This window comes from Pseudophryne corroboree, chromosome 1 (assembly GCF_028390025.1).
Source record: "Pseudophryne corroboree isolate aPseCor3 chromosome 1, aPseCor3.hap2, whole genome shotgun sequence".
In the NCBI taxonomy this organism is placed as follows: domain Eukaryota; kingdom Metazoa; phylum Chordata; class Amphibia; order Anura; family Myobatrachidae; genus Pseudophryne; species Pseudophryne corroboree.
Window position 1 is genome coordinate 110076926 of NC_086444.1, and position 16693 is coordinate 110093618.

The window sequence follows — 16693 nt, forward strand, 5'->3', positions numbered from 1 at the left end:
AGGGTGTCGCAGTGTATTACTGTTAATTGGGTAGTGTGGTGTGGAGGTATATTACGGATATCTAGGACTGCATTAGTGTTGTGTGTGTGAAGGGGGGGGGGGGGGGGTAGTGTGGTATAGGGGTATATTACTATATAAAGGAGGGGGTAGTGTGGTATGTGGGGGTATATTACTCTATCTAGGAGGGGGTAGTGTGGTATGGGGGGTATATTACTCTATAAAGAAGGGGGTAGTGTGGTATGTGGGGGTATATTATGGATATCTAGGACTGCATTAGTGTTGTGTGTGTGAAGGGGGGGTAGTGTGGTATAGGGTATATTACTCTATAAAGGAGGGGGTAGTGTGGGATGTGGGGGTATATTACTCTATCTAGGAGGGGGTAGTGTGGTATGGGGGGTATATTACTCTATAAAGAAGGGGGTAGTGTGGTATGTGAGGGTATATTATGGATATCTAGGACTGCATTAGTGTTGTGTGTGTGAAGGGGGGGTAGTGTGGTATAGGGTATATTACTCTATAAAGGAGGGGGTAGTGTGGGATGTGGGGGTATATTACTCTATCTAGGAGGGGGTAGTGTGGTATGAGGGGTATATTACTCTTTCTAGGAGGGGGAGGTGTGGCATGTGGGTGTATAGTACTCTATCTAGGAGGGGGTAGTGCGGTATGTGGGGGGTATATTACTCTCTCTAGGAGGGGGTAGTGTGGTATGAGGGGTATATTACTCTATCTAGGAGGGGGAGGTGTGGCATGTGGGGGTATATTACTCTATCTAGGAGGGGGGAGTGTGGTGTGGGGGGTATATTACTCTATAAAGGAGGGGGTAGTGTGGCATGTGGGGGTGTATTACTCTATAAAGGAGGGGGTAGTGTGGTATGTGGGGGTATATTACTCTATCTAGGAGGGGGGTAGCGTGGTATGATGGGGTATATTACTCTATCTAGGAGGGAGAGGTGTGGTGTGGAAGGTATATTTCTGCTATCTAGGAGGGGGTAGTGTGGTGTGGGGGGAATATTACTGCTATTTAGGAGGGGGTAGTGTGGTGTTTGGGTATATTACTGCTATTTAGGAGGAGGTAGTGTGGTGTGGAGGTATATTACTCTATCTAGAAGGGGGTAGTGTGATGTGTGGGGTATATTACTGCTGTCTAGGATGGGGTTTGTGTGTGGGGGGTGTATTACTGTTGTTTAGGATCCGGTAGAGTGGTGTCTGGATGTATTACATGTTACTGATAGTGTGAAGGGATTACATGCCGACTTGACACTGGCCACACCCACACTGGACTGATCACAGCTCCTCCTCTTCTCAGCAAAGACCCTTGAACATTTTCCACCCCAGGCCCATGTGGCCCTTGATCCTACCTTGTCTCCGCTTGTAGAGCTTGAGTTGTGCCCAGCACTACAAGATCATGGCTCTCCAGTAGCCTCTGTTGAGCTCCAAAATTAGTTTGTGAAGGAAGTGAACGTGTTGACTTCTTCGGTGTGCAGTGCTGCTTATATACAGGTCTGTGCCCTGACGTTTCAACTTTAGTCAGAGATTACAGTTCACAACCAGAAAGTCCGATTTTGTCAACTCTACCTATACACTGCACATCGGGGAACTTATTGCATACCCCTTGTGCCTACCAAAAAACTAATAATTTAATGTTCAGGTATCCAGGTCAAGTGTTCTATGCTCTCATGTTATTGTGCAAATGCATTATTTATGTATCATTGTTTATTTACGGTAATAACTATTTGTTTCCCATTTAGGTCGCAGAGTATTGTGGATGTGTCGGTGAAGGCTTCGTTTAGTCCGGATAAAATAATTCTCACAAATAAGAATAGTGAGATAAGTGTAAAAATCTGCTTCAGTGCTCACTTCAGACCTGCCAGCTCCAGCAAACAATTAGGTGAATAACTGCACTTTATTTATTATATTATTATTATTATTATTATTATTATTATTATAATAATTTTTTTTGTATTAGTAAAACAGCATGTAATCTTGATTCTATCATATTTGAAATCTAAAATATTTAATTTCAAAATCTAATTGCATTTATAAATTTAACAAGATTTTGAGTTATAAAGCCTGCGGAGGTCAGCACTTTCATGCAGTTTATTCTGCAGATGAGTAGACTTTGGAGACTATGGGGGTCATTCAGACTTGATCGCTCGCAAGCTGGTTTTTGCAGTCCTGCGTTCGCATAGTCGCCGCCCACCGAGGAGTGTATTTTAGGTGTGCAAGTGTGAGATCGCATGTGCAGCCGAGCGGTACAAAAAAAACTTTGTACGGTTTCTGAGTTGCCCAGGACTTACTCAGCCGCTGCAATCACTTCAGTCTGTCCGGGGCCAGAATTGATGTCAGACACCCGCCCTGCAAACGCTTGGACATGCCTGCATTTTGCCAGACACTCCTTGAAAACGGTCATTTGCCACCCATAAACGCCTTCTTCCTATCAATCTCCTTGTGATCGGCTGTACGAATGAATTCTTCGTAAAACCATCACACAGCAACGATCCGCTTTGTACCCATGCGATGCACCTGCGCATTGCAGTGGACACACCAGGTGGGGTTAAACAAATGATTGAGGATCTAGGTAGACTAGAGGAATGGTCAAGAGTCTGGCAATTACAGTTTAATGCCAAAAAATGCAAAATCATGCACTTGGGTCTCAAAAATCCTAAAGCTAAATACAGTATTAATGGCACTATACTGGAAACTACTGAGGAGGAAAGGGATCTAGGAGTCACTATTTCAGTTGACTTAAAGGCAGGTAAGCAATGTAACAAGGCAGTGAGGAAGGCTAGTCAGATGCTTGGCTGCATTGGGAGAGGAATCAGCAGCAGAAAGAAAGAAGTAATAATGCCACTGTATAGGTCATTGGTACGGCCTCATCTAGAATACTGTGTTCAGTTCTGGAGGCCATATCTTCAAAAGGATATTAATACATTAGAAACTGTACAAAGGAGGGCAACTAAAATGGTGCATGGCCTACATCACAAAACATACCCAGAAAGACTAAGAAATCTCAATATGTATAGTTTGGAGCAGAGAAGGGAAAGGGGGGACATGATAGAAACTTTCAAATATATCAAGGGTCTTAACAAAGTCCAGGAGGGAAACATTCTCCAAATGAAGAGAAGCAATAGGACACGAGGACATGCACTGAGACTGGAGGGGGGGAGGTTCAGGGGAAATTTGCGGAAAAATGATTTCACAGAAAGGGTAGTGGACAAGTGGAATAGCCTCCCATCAGAGGTGGTAGAGGCTAAGACAGTAGAGCAATTTAAACATGCATGGGATAGACATAAGGATACCCTTACAAAGAAATAAGGATCAAATAAGGTTAGAGATAAAAATAATAAAAAATAAAAAAAGGGGCAGACTAGATGGGCCAAGTGGTTCTTATCTGCCGACAAATTCTATATGCATGCGCAGTTCTGACCTGATCACAGCGCTGCAAAAAACGCTAGCGAGCGATCAGGTCTGAATGACCCCCTATGTACTAAGCCTTGGAGAGAGATAAAGTGGACTGCAAGCGATCATGCAGGACCCCTTTCTGCACAGAATTGGCTCTACGCAGGATCAGTTCCCCAAACATCAGATTTGTACATATACCATCAGGTTTGTTTACAGATCTGAATCACCCCTATATAGCAGACATGTGCAAATACTCTTACACTGGCCATTCATATTATCTGGTTGGAAGGATAATCTGGTAATGTACAGGACCCAATGACAATTGACCATTTGCTTCCAAACGCTGTAAAACAGACAAAAATGGTCTCTCAGACAAATTGGTTTAATATGATTGATGCAATCAATTTGTATGATCAACCGTTTTTGTCCATTAAGTGGCATTTGTGAGCAAATGGTCGATTGTCATTTGCCCCCATACATTACCAGATTTTCATTCTAACCAGATCGGACAGATAATGTTAAGGTGTACGTCCAGCTTTAATATACACCAGGACAAATTCCAGCTTCATCAGTTTTGTATTTTGTTCTTCTACATCACATACAATGGAAATGTAACTCTCCAGTATTTGTCAACCATGTGTCACGGATTGGTGTACATGGTTACCTGGGTCAGGTGATGATCAACGTCCAGGATCTGAGGCTTGGAGCTGGAGTTGAGGAGGCTGAATATAGCTCTTTTGCATGGGATTTGGGTAGCAGTGAGAACCTCGTTTGCTATGGGTTCAAGGAAATGAACCACACAGTGGTAATGTACCTGACTGGTTACCGGCTGAAGAAAGCTGCACCAGACTGGTTACCGGTTGAGGAATACAGCTGGACCGGACCGGCTACCGGCTGAAGAAATGCTGCTGGACCGTACTGGCTACCGGCAGGGGAATACAGCTGGACCGGGCTGGCTATGGGCTGAAGAGATGCTGCTAGACCAGACTGGCTACTGGCTGAGGATATGCAGGATCAGAGTGGTTACCGGCTGAGGATATGCTGATCCTGATAGTGCCACACGGAGGAAGCAAAACAGGTTCACTTGTCACACTATGTGACTAGTTGCACAGGCCCAGATTATAGCAGCTAGACTTCCTTTAAACCCCCTGCCAGGCTGTGATTGGCTGCAGGCTAACTGTCTTGCTGGACTGAGACTTAGGTTGGTGAAGCTGGAAATCATGGAATACAGCAATGTCAGAGAATATCATAGACTGCACACAGGAGCTTGAATAAACTTCAGGCACACATATAATTAACAACTGGTCTGAGAACACTGCTGCAATCTGTAATCTGTGCCCCTGTGCAACCAGCCTGGGAATGTGCAGCAGATTCTGGAGTCAGAGTATGAAATAAGGAATTCAGGAACAAAGCTGAGTGAACTCTAGGATGCTGCAGGAAATCCTAGCCCACAGGACAGGAGATTGAGGTAAGACTGGTTACTTCAACATATGAGAATTTAGTCAGGTTCATGACATCATGGTTTTCTTTTTCTTTTTAGTGGCCATCACTTACAATGCAACACTAGATGCTGATCTGCTGTCATCGCGAGTGACGTCTAGAGGACAGTTCAAGGAAAATGGCGACCGATTACTAACAAAAAATGTTGACATAAGCACAGAGGAAAGTTGTTTTGAACACATCTTTAACGTTCAGGTATGTTCAGAGCAACTGCAAAGGATACTTGTGAAGCAGATGGCTTCCATACGATTGCATGGAAAGAGAATGGAGATTTGGCTAAGGGCTGTAGATGTCTCTGTACACTGTTTGTACCACTGGTCTCCACCCCACCCATAGATGGAGTCATCAGAATATATGGTTATTGCCAAAGTTAGTGTAAATAGGCTTAAAATAGTTAAAAAGCTGGCTATGCACATTTACATTATGGGGCATATTGTCTCTTCATTAAAACCAAGACCTTTTTGACCTACATCCCATGCTAGTTGTGCGGTGGCATATTATGGTATATGGAGGCATACTGGCAGTATCCGGATGAAAGATCGACAATATCTAGGTAGACAGTGACAAAAGGTCGACAGTGACAAAAGGTTGGCAGATGTATGGGTAACGATGCTTAAGGTTGACCTGTACAAAAGGTCGACATGGAAAAGGACAACACAAAAATGTGGATACATGTTTTTTCAACATATTTAGTGTTAAGGGTAGAGTTAGGTTAAGGATTAGGGCTAGGCACTAGGCAGAGGGTTAGGCTGTCAGAGGGTATGGTTTGTGTTAGGCACTGGGGGACAGTTAGGGTTAGGCACTGAGGGGCAGTTAGGGTTATGCACTAGGCAGAGGGTTAGCCATCAGAGGGAATGGTTAGTGTTAGGCACTAGGGGTAGAGTTAGGGTTAGGCTCTGGGGAACGGTTAGGGTCAGGCACTGGGGAACTGTTAGGGTTAGGCACTAGGGGAAGGTTTAGATTTGGGCTAAAATAATAATAAAAATGTGTAGACCATTTGTTTGTCAACTATTGACATGTCAACCTTTGTTGACCTTTTGAACAGTATCTGTTGACCTTAAACACTGTTGACCTTTTGTCACTGTTCTTCTAATGCAAGTCAACCATGTGGTGTCAACCTATTGACATTGTCGATCTGTTAATTTACACCCCATACTGGCAGTGCGATGGCATGTCAGTGTATGTGCAGGTATACTGGCTGCATGGGGGCATATGATGGTATATTGGCAGTCAGATGTCATGTCAATGTATGTGGAGATATGCTGGATATGATGGTATATGAAGGTGTACTGGCTGTGTGGTTGGCATGTCAGGGTGTATGTGGTACACAGGCTGAGCAGTTAGCATAAGAGGGTATATGGAGGTACTGTACACTGGCTGAGCAGTTAGCATATGTGGGTATATGAGGTACTGTACACTCGCTGAGCAGTTAGCATGTGAGGGTATATGGAGGTACAGATGTGTCCCTATACCAGTGCCGTAACTAAACATTTTAGCGCTGTGTGCAAGAAACAGCATTGGTGCCCCCGCCCCCTCTCTATATAGAAAACATGATCAATGTGCGCCGTAGGTGCGCAGCAAAATGTAGGGGTGTGGCTTCATGGTGATAGGGCGTGACCACAAAATAATACCAATTCATATTACGCTGTACAGAAGTCTCCATTATTCAAATTACGCCGCACAGTAGTGCCAGTTACACACATTACATCAGGTAGAGGCAGAATCCCCTTTTACACAGTACGGCAGACAGAGTCTCCTTTTTTTACACATTATGGCAGCAGAGTCCCCTTTTACACATTACGGTAGGCAAAGTCTCCTTTTTTTATACATTATGGCAGCAGAGTCCCCCTTTTTACACATTGCGGCAGGCAGAGCCCCCTTTTTACACAGCCGCCCAGGATGAGCCCACTTTCCTAGTAGAATGGGCCTTCACCGACTTCGGTACCGGCAAGCCTGCCGTAGAATGAGCGTGCTGAATTGTCCCTCTGATCCAGCGTGCAATAGTCTGCTTAGAAGCAGGACACCCAATCTTGCTGGGAGCATACAGGAATAACAGAGCCTCTGTTTTCCATAACCGAGCTGTTCTTGCGACATAAATCTTCAAAGCTCTAACCAGACTGTGACTCAGTGAAAGTGTCAGTAGCCACTGGCACCACAATAGGTTGGTTTATATGGAAAGACGAAACCACCGTTGGAAGAAATTGTTGACGAGTTCTTAACTCTGCCCTATCGTCATGGAAGACCAGGTAAGGGCTCTTGTGAGACAAGGCCCCCAACTCAGACACCCGCCTTGCGTATGCCAAGGCCAAAAGCATCACCACTTTCCAAGTGAAAACTTTCAATTCTATCTCCTGCAGAGGTTCAAACCAATCTGATTGAAGGAACTGCAACACCACATTAAGGTCCCATGGTGCCACTGGAGGCACAAATGGAGGCTGGATGTGCAGAACCCCTTTCACGAACGTCTGAACTTCTGGAAAGGAGGCCAATTGTTTTTTAAAGAAACTGATAAGGCCGAAATCTGGACCTTCATTGACCCCAATCTAAGGCCCGCATCCACACCAGCTTGCAGAAAAATGGAGAAAAACGTCCCAACTCAAACTCTTCCATAGGAGCCTTCTTGGATTCACACCAAGACACATATTTTCTCCAAATACGGTGGTAATGTTTAGACGTTACTCCTTTCCTGGCCTGAATAAGAGTGGGGATGACTTCCTTGGGAATACCCTTTCGGGCTAGGATCCGACGCTCAACAGCCATGCCGTCAAACGTAGCCGCGGTAAGTCTTGATACACACATGGTTCCTGCTGTAGTAGGTCCTCTCGAGGAGGAAGAGGCCGAGGATCTTCTATGAGCAACTCCTGAAGATCTGGATACCAAGCCCTCCTTGGCCAGTCTGGGGCAATGAAGATTGCTCGAACTCTTGTTCTTCTTATTATTTTGAGAACTTTTGGAATCAGTGGAAGTGGAGGGAAAACATATACCGACCGAAACACCCACTGGGTCACCAGTGCATCCACTGCTATTGCTTGAGGGTCTCTCGACCTGGAACAATATCTCTGAAGCTTCTTGTTGAGACGAGATGCCATCATGTCTACTTGAGGAACTCCCCAAAGACTTGTCACCTCTGCGAAGACTTCTTGGTGGAGGCCCCACTCTCCTGGATGGAGATCGTGTCTGCTGAGGAAGTCTGCTTCCCAGTTGTCCACTCCCGGAATGAAAATTGCTGACAGAGCTCTTACATGTCTTTCTGCCCAGAGGAGAATCCTTGTCACCTCTTCCATTGCCGCTCTGCTTTTCGTTCCACCTTGCCTGTTTATGTACGCGACTGCTGTTACATTGTCCGACTGGATCTGCACGGGATGATCTTGAAGAAGATGTACCGCTTGTAGAAGGCCGTTGTAAATGGCTCTCAATTCCAGAACATTTATGTGAAGGCAGGCTTCCTGACTTGACCATTTTCCTTGGAAGCTTTCCCCCTGTGTGACAGCTCCCCAGCCTCGGAGACTTGCATCCGTGGTTATTAGGACCCAGTTGTGAATCCCAAACCTGCGTCCCTCTAGTAGGTGAGAACTGTGTAGCCACCACAGGAGCGAAATCCTGGCTTTGGGGGACAGGATTATTTTCCGGTGCATGTGTAGGTGGGATCCGGACCACTTGTCCAACAGGTCCCACTGGAATACTCTGGCATGAAATCGGCCAAACTGTATGGCCTAGTAGGCCGCTACCAATTTCCCCAACAACCGAATGCATTGATGGATCAACACGCTTGTTGGTTTCAATATTTGTATGACCATTTTCTGGATTTCCAGAGCCATTTCCACTGGAAGAAATACTCTCCATACTTCTGTGTCCAGAATCATCCCTAAAAAGGACAATCTTGTCGTCGGTTCCAACTGCGACTTTGGAAAATTCATGATCCAACCGTGTTGTTGGAGTATTGACATAAGGAGTGCGATGTTCTGCACCAACTGTTCCCTGGATCTCGCTTTTATCAGGAGATCGTCCAGATAAGGAATTATATTGACTCCTTTTTGACGAAGGAGGACCATCATCTCCGCCATCACCTTGGTGAATACCCTCGGTGCTGTGGAGAGTCCAAACGGCAACGTCTGGAACTGGTAATGGCTAGTTTCCCTTCACAGCATCTAGTTTCCCTTCACAGCGGGCAGCCCACGAAGGGAAACTAGACGCGTAGCGTCTAGTTTCCCTTCACAACGGACAGCGGGCCGCGGCAGCGGGGGGCACCACAGCAGCAGCAGATCTTTCCATGGTACTGCGAATCTCAGATAAGCTTGGTGAGGAGGATAAATGGGAATATGCAAGTAAGCATCATTTATGTCTACTGACACCATGAAGTCCACCTCCTCCAGACTGGAAATGACTACCCTCAGGGATCCCATCTTGAACTTGACCCTTTTCAGGTAGAGATTCAGATTTTTCAGGTTTAAAATCGGTCTCGGAACTACAAAGAGGCTTGAATAAAAACCTTCTCCTTGCTGTGACAAGGGTACTAGGACAATGACCTGATCTTGACATAATTTTTGAATTGTCGTTATTACTGCCTATCTTTCTGGAAGAGAAGCTGGCAAGGTCGATTTGAAAAATCGGCATGGGGGGACGTCTTGAAACTCTAGTTTGTACTCATGGGACACTATTTGTAAGACCCATGGGTCCAGGCCAGATTGAATCCAGATTTTACTGAAAAGTTTCAGACGTGCTCCCACCCGAACGCACTCCCGCAAGGAAGCCCCATGCTGCCGATTTGGCAGAAGCAGAGGTGGACTTCTGCTCCTGCGATCCGTTGGTGATGGTTGGTGATGATTGTGGCTGATAGTACCACATTCATTAGCACCTCTGCTATATTAGATTCATTCATTTAATTACATACAGGTTGTATGTTGGCATCACCTAATGGTCATGTCCCTGTGGACTGCTGCATGCAAGACCATTCATTACAGTATTTCATTTTAATAATGATAAACAACGGATAAATGCATGCCACCCAACATGACCCTCTCCAGGAGGAACAGAATGCTCTGCTCCTGGACTTTTCTCTTAATGTATGATTGCCGGTACCTGTTTTGAACAGGTTAATGGATAAGAAAGGTGTTTCAGCACAGGTGATCACATTCATACATTAAGAGGAGTTCTGCCAGAGTTCTGCCCCTGACTTAGTAACTCGGTGATTCCCCTAGCACAGGGTTTCTCAAACTCGGTCCTCAGGACCCCACACAGTGCATGTTTTGCAGGTAACCCAGCAAGTGCACAGGTGTATTGATTACTCACTGACCCATTTTAAAAGGTCCACAGGTGGAGCTAATTATTTCACTTGTGATTCTGTGAGAACTGCAAAACATGCACTGTGTGGGGTCCTGAGGACCGAGTTTGAGAACCTGTGCCCTAGCAGAAGCCCCTTGTAACTAAGGGTGTGAGAGCTGAAGGGGGCATCCTGATGCAGAGCCGGTTCCGGGGCTTCTGGCGCCCCGGGCGGCATTCGGGGGCGTGGCTTCATACAGGGGGCGTGGTCAGTTACGACCCCTGTACTGTTGTAGGATGTGCGGTGCGCGATGACGTCATCACGCACCGCACAGCAAAGGTCCTCTCCACGAAGGTAAACTTGACGCTAAGCGTCTAGTTCCCTTCGTGGAGAGGACCTTTGCTGTGCGGTGCGCGATTACGTCAACGCGCACCGCACATCATTACAGTGAAGGTCCTCTCCAGGAAGGGAAATTAGACGCGTAGCGTCTAGTTTCCCTTCACAACGGACAGCGGGCCGCGGCAGCGGGGGGCACCACAGCAGCAGCGGATCTTTCCATGGTGCGGCGCCTTCCGCTACTTTCCTGACGTTCTCTATTGCTCAACCATCTAGCCTCCAGTCTCCTGGTATGAGCTCACACCCCTGTATGGTAGTGCAGCATTAAACTGCTGCCTCATGCAAGTGACTTCCTTGGTTTATATGATACCTACTGGAGCCATCAATTTTTATTTTGCCTCCCATAATTGAAGTTATCCAGTGACTTTAACCAAATAACAGACAGGAATGGTTTATCGCTGTTAGACTGCTATAAAGATCTAACAGACCACAAGGCCTTTACTATTCTGATTTCCTCTGTAGATATCACTTCAAATTGCTTCCAGATTTCTCCCATCTCATACATATGACTGACACATGGATGTGACTGTGACAAGTAATACAACCCTCTGTGTGGTTGACTCACTTCTAGATATAATTGAATTTTAATTGATTTGTACAGTTGCATTAGGAAGAATTAAATAGTGAGTGTCTCGGGCAGAATTCAAGTGTTTCTATTTCAGAACGTAATAACTTTAAATTCCGGCGTGAACGGCCGGCCAATCAGACGACTCCAGCTGTTTCCAAAGTATGTAGATTGGTAACCATAAATAGCAGCTTTCCACTCGCAGCTACTAGACGAACATATTTAATTCCAGCAAAGCCGTAATTAGAACATCAGCTCATTGATGAAAGAGAGAATAATGCTGCCACCAATTATACAACATATCTTACGTAAACATAAAATTTCATTGATGAAAGAGAAAATATTGCTGCTACCAATTATACATACTGTCAATTATAAAACGTAAATATAAACAATCTCCTAAAATGTAAACAATACTACAAATACTAAAAAGTTGACATATACAGTATGAAAACCACAATAAATAGGTTTACGTTTGTTTATACTTTGTTGTCAAGTCAGATAGTTTGTGTATTTATACTGTAGCTGCTGATTAGTTATAAAACGTTTGTGTATTCCTATGAACAGGAGACATCAGACTCGGAGAGCGCCCTGGCGTTGCGCATTAATATCGCCGCTCAGAAACCCAATAGCAGTCCGGTTTTAAATCCGTATTTGTCTGGTTCCAGCGAGTGGTTTGTAAGTAAAGGAAAATGTTATAACATTCTGTGTTTATTTTCAAGGTTATATGACGGGGACACTTCCTATTCCCAGCTCATACTGCAGCGAGAGACACTTGCTTTATTCCACTTGTGCACTACTTGTAGAGAACCAGCTACTAATATAAAGCTGCTCTATGGTGTCTTCAGATGTGTGACCAGTGGTTCATCTTCCCTATCCTGCTCATGCAGCTATTACATAATAGTATTAGTGTTTGATTATGCAATGATAACCTACAGATAGGTCCACGGTTATCTTGACTAGTTTTCTGCGCCTAGGCACAACATGACTTATTAGCATAAGCCATTCATCTATTGTTCTCATCTGAACTACAATACAGAAAACAATACAGCAGGGGATTAAATCATTACAGCAGGGGATTAAGTTCGACTGGCCAGTCTCAGTTAATCCTATTAAAGGTCAAGATAAATGTGGACCCATCTGTATATTAGGAGGATATGAAAAGGGAGTGTGGTATTAGGAATAGAAATTAAAATAATGGAACCTTGGTAACTATACAGGGCCATAATGAATTAGTGTTCACTCTAGGATTTGGGCAGGGCAGGGTGCCGGACTGTGAGGGGCACAAGCGTGTGCGCTGAAAAAGGGGCGTGGCCACGCAAAATAGGGGGGCGTGATCATTGCACGTAATAAAAGTGGGCGGTTCAGCCCACAGACGATAAAACAGGGGGCGTGGGCGGCCGGCGGCGTCACTGTTGGGGGCGTGCCCAGCACCTACGGAGGTGCTGGGCTTCCCCCAAGCTCTCTCTCACAGCGTGAATTAATGCCGCGCGCATGCGCACGGCATCTTTACACGCTGGGAGGGCAGGAAGCGGGCCGCTGTTCTAGCAGGGCGCCGCAGAAGGGGCAGGGCGGATTTTGCCCTTAAAAAATCGCGCAGGGCGCAGCGCCCTGCTAAAACAGCCTAGCGTGAACACTAATGAAGGGTGGATGACCGACATTGCCAGGCAGGGTGCAATGCCAATGGAGCGCCACCTGTTTCTAGCTAGCCTGAGAGAAATCCAGCTACATAGAATGGCGCATCCCTAGGATGATGTCATATGTGGCTGGGGGTGTTTCGCTAGGACGGTCTTAACAGCATTGTAGGCTCTGGGCAATGTACTGGTGCACCTATCAAACCATTTACAGGAATAAATTAATAAAAATATATATATATAAATTACCCCTCCTGCAATGGGTGACTAGCTACAGCCATCGACCAATCAGAATGCTGACAGCCCCTCACTGTCTAGCTGCAGGCTGGAAGGTAGAGATCGCTGCCTCGTCATTCTGATTGTGGGCAGCGTTCTGTACCCTCCTTCGAAGCTCCAGAGGCACCAGCCTGCCCCTGCTAAAAGACCCCTATAAATAGTGGGGCCCTGGGCAGCTGCCCAGGGTGCCTGTACGTTAAGATGGCCCTGCACCTCGCCCTCTGCTACAGCATTGTAATTACTGTATAATTGTATATGACTAATATTATCAAATGTTATATGCTTATAGAAATATATATTATCAAGGTGTATCTTGTACACAGAATAATGGTAGCTATTTTGTCTTCTGAACTGATATTGGGATTCTAAATTCACAAGGAACTCATGACTCTTTTGAGGCACGAGGCAACAACTGAATTAATAGGCTGTATTGTCATGAATATAGGGTCTAATTCAGACCTGATCGCAGCAGCAAAATCTTTCTGTAATGGGCAAAACCATCTGCAATGTGGGGGGGGGGCAGGGGCAATGTAACGTGCAGAGAGAGTTAGATGTGGGTGGGTTATCTTGTTTCTGTGCAGGGTAAATACTGGCTGCTTTATTTTTACACTGCAATTTAGATTTCAGTTTGAACACACCCCACCCAAATCTAAGTCTCTCTGCACATGTTACATCTGCCCCCTCTGCAGTGCACATGGTTTTGCCCATTAGAGAATAGTTTGCTGCTGTGATCAGCTCTGAATTAGGCCCATAGGTTGAGATGGGAAAGTGATGTGTTTGGGAGAAGGATGAATTTACATTTGGTTTTATGTTCTGCATTAGATCCCCTTCCTAAAGGAGTGTGGAGACGATGGAGTGTGTATCTCTGACCTCTCACTTCAGGTTGAGCAGAAACCAAAGGATGTGTAAGTTGTCTACTGTTACTATACTTTACATTGGTCTATGGAAGCACATTGGGGCTCATATAGCTGGACGTATGTCCATGTACATAGGAAACAACACACTTACAGAAACCCTATTATATGCTCATATGTCCAGTGAGACGCATAGCAAGATTCATCCGAATGAAACACATTTGTGCCAGATTCATGTCAGATGTTGTTAGTGTATATGACTGCACCCCACAAAAGCACAGGGACATAACATAAAGATATGGCTTAACATTGTAAGTGATGGCAAAAGTGCTGGGAACATGGTGGCACAATAGTTAGCATTGCTGCCACAAAGCATTGTGGTCATGAGTTCAGTTTCAACCAGGACCCTAGTTGTATAGATTTTGTATGTCCCATGGTTGCATGGCCTCATAGTACTCCAGTTCCTCCCACACTGCAAAAAAACATTCTAGCAGCTTAATTGGCTTCTGACAAAATAACTTTAGTGTGAATGTTTGCACATCAGAAATAGTGTCTTGATTCAAAGCAATTCTATTGACGCATCTCCATTCACAGACCTTCCGGCTGCAACTTTTTGTCTGCTGGACTTGAGCGAATCTCGCCTTGGTGACTGAAGTGTTCCAATTGTCACAGGCAAGGCAATTGTCCCTGCTTTGACCACAATGGCGTTCATCCCCGCCATAGAGACAGAGCTGCTCTGCACTCCCCACCTCCATTTCAACAAACTTTCACTTTGTGTTTTCATTTCATCCAGGACATTGAGATTCTGGCTGACATGTCTTCAGGCCGTGGAGATTCTCTTGATCTCCATGATGTTGCCTGAGCTCTGCAGATCTACTCCATGTGGATAGATCTGACTGATAGCGGCCAAACAGTAGGTGGCCAGATGTATCACTGTGAACATACAATAACCATACATTTCAGAAGGGGCCCCAATTCCGCATCGCTGGTGGCCCATTCTACAAGATCAGTGAGCGCCTCTGTGGAGCAGTGCTGCAGAGTGGCCACCTGGTCTTCAGTCCATACTTTCACTAAGTTCTACAAATTGAATGTTTTTGTAGCCAGAGATGCTGGTTTTGGGGCGAAAAGCCATAGCTGAGTGTACCTTCCCTTAGGGGGCATCTTTGGAACATCCCCATGTTCATCCAGTGTTTCCCAGACTGGATGCCAGAGAAAATAGGATTTATGGTACTCACTGTCAAATCCATTTCTCTTATCTTGTCTTAAATAATATAATATTTACACAAAAATACAGACATATCTCCAACTCTAAGGGATAAACTTACCAAAGCTTCCAAAAATGAAAAGTAGAGGTGTTGCCCATAGCAACCAATCCATTTAAGCTATCATTTTCATTCTAGAAAATGATAGACCAAATCTGATTTAGTTGCTATGGGCAACCCTCCACTTGAAGCTTTAGTAAATCTACCCCTAAATTAGCCTCACAATGAATAACATGATTATCAACAATCTTAAATGGTTGAACATAGTAAAATTACTCTTAAAAATTGGAAATGGTTTTTGTTCACATAAGTCTTATTTGACTATAACTGTAAAGCGCAACGGAATATGCTGCGCTATATAAGAAACTGCTAATAAATAAATAAAAATAAATATAACGCATTATACTGATAATAAGATTTTAAACCTACCGGTAAATCTTTTTCTCGTAGTCCGTAGAGGATGCTGGGGACTCCGTGAGGACCATGGGGATAGACGGGCTCCGCAGGAGACATGGGCACTTTTAGAAAGACTTTAGGTCTGGGTGTGCACTGGCTCCTCCCTCTATGCCCCTCCTCTAGACCTCAGTTAGAGAAACTGTGCCCAGAGGAGATGGACAGTACGAGGAAAGGATTTTTGTTAATCCAAGGGCAAGATTCATACCAGCCACACCAATCACACCGTATAACTTGTGTATCAAGTAAACAGTTAACAGTATGAAAAAATAACGTAGCATCAGTCCAACCTGATGGAACTATAACATAACCCTTATGTAAGCAAAAGTATATACAAGTCTCGCAGAAGTAGTCCGCACTTAAGACGGGCGCCCAGCATCCTCTACGGACTACAAGAAAAAGATTTACCGGTAGGTTTAAAATCTTATTTTCTCTAACGTCCTAGAGGATGCTGGGGACTCCGTAAGGACCATGGGGATTAAACCAAAGCTCCCAAACGGGCGGGAGAGTGCGGATGACTCTGCAGCACCGATTGAGCAAACCGTAGGTCCCCCTCAGCCAGGGTATCAAACTTATAGAATTTTGCAAAGGTGTTTGAACCCGACCAAGTAGCAGCTCGGCACAGTTGTAGTGCCGAGACCCCTCGGGCAGCTGCCCAAGATGAGCCCACCTTCCTAGTGGAATGGGCCTTGACTGATTTTGGTAACGGCAATCCCGCCGTAGAATGCGCTTGCTGGATGGTATTACAGATCCAGCGAGCAATAGTCTGCTTCGAAGCAGGGGCGCCAGGACAAACAGTGCTTCCGTTTTCCTGACTCTAGCCGTTCTGGCCACATATTTTCAAAGCCCTGACTACATCAAGGGACTCAGAATCCTCCAAATCTCGTGTAGCCACAGGCACCAAAATAGGTTGGTTCATATGAAAAGATGACACCACCTTAGGCAAGAATTGAGGACGGGTCCGCAATTCCGCCCTATCCATATGGAAAACCAGATAGGGGCTTTTATGAGACAAAGCCGCCAATTCCGACACTCGCCTAGCCGAAGCCAAGGCTAATAACATGACCACCTTCCAAGTGAGATATTTTAAC

At 45.2% G+C, this 16693-nt stretch overlaps 1 protein-coding gene across 1 annotated transcript in view; it reads left to right on the forward strand.

Moving 5' to 3' along the window:
• Positions 1 to 16693, forward strand: part of ITGA2 (integrin subunit alpha 2) — a 280739-nt gene that overhangs the window by 165498 nt on the left and 98548 nt on the right. Inside the window, exons 16-19 of the mRNA XM_063961900.1 lie at positions 1749 to 1888; positions 4943 to 5097; positions 11691 to 11801; positions 13856 to 13938. Of these exons, the coding sequence (XP_063817970.1) occupies positions 1749 to 1888; positions 4943 to 5097; positions 11691 to 11801; positions 13856 to 13938 (489 nt within the window). The remainder of the gene's footprint in view (positions 1 to 1748; positions 1889 to 4942; positions 5098 to 11690; positions 11802 to 13855; positions 13939 to 16693) is intronic.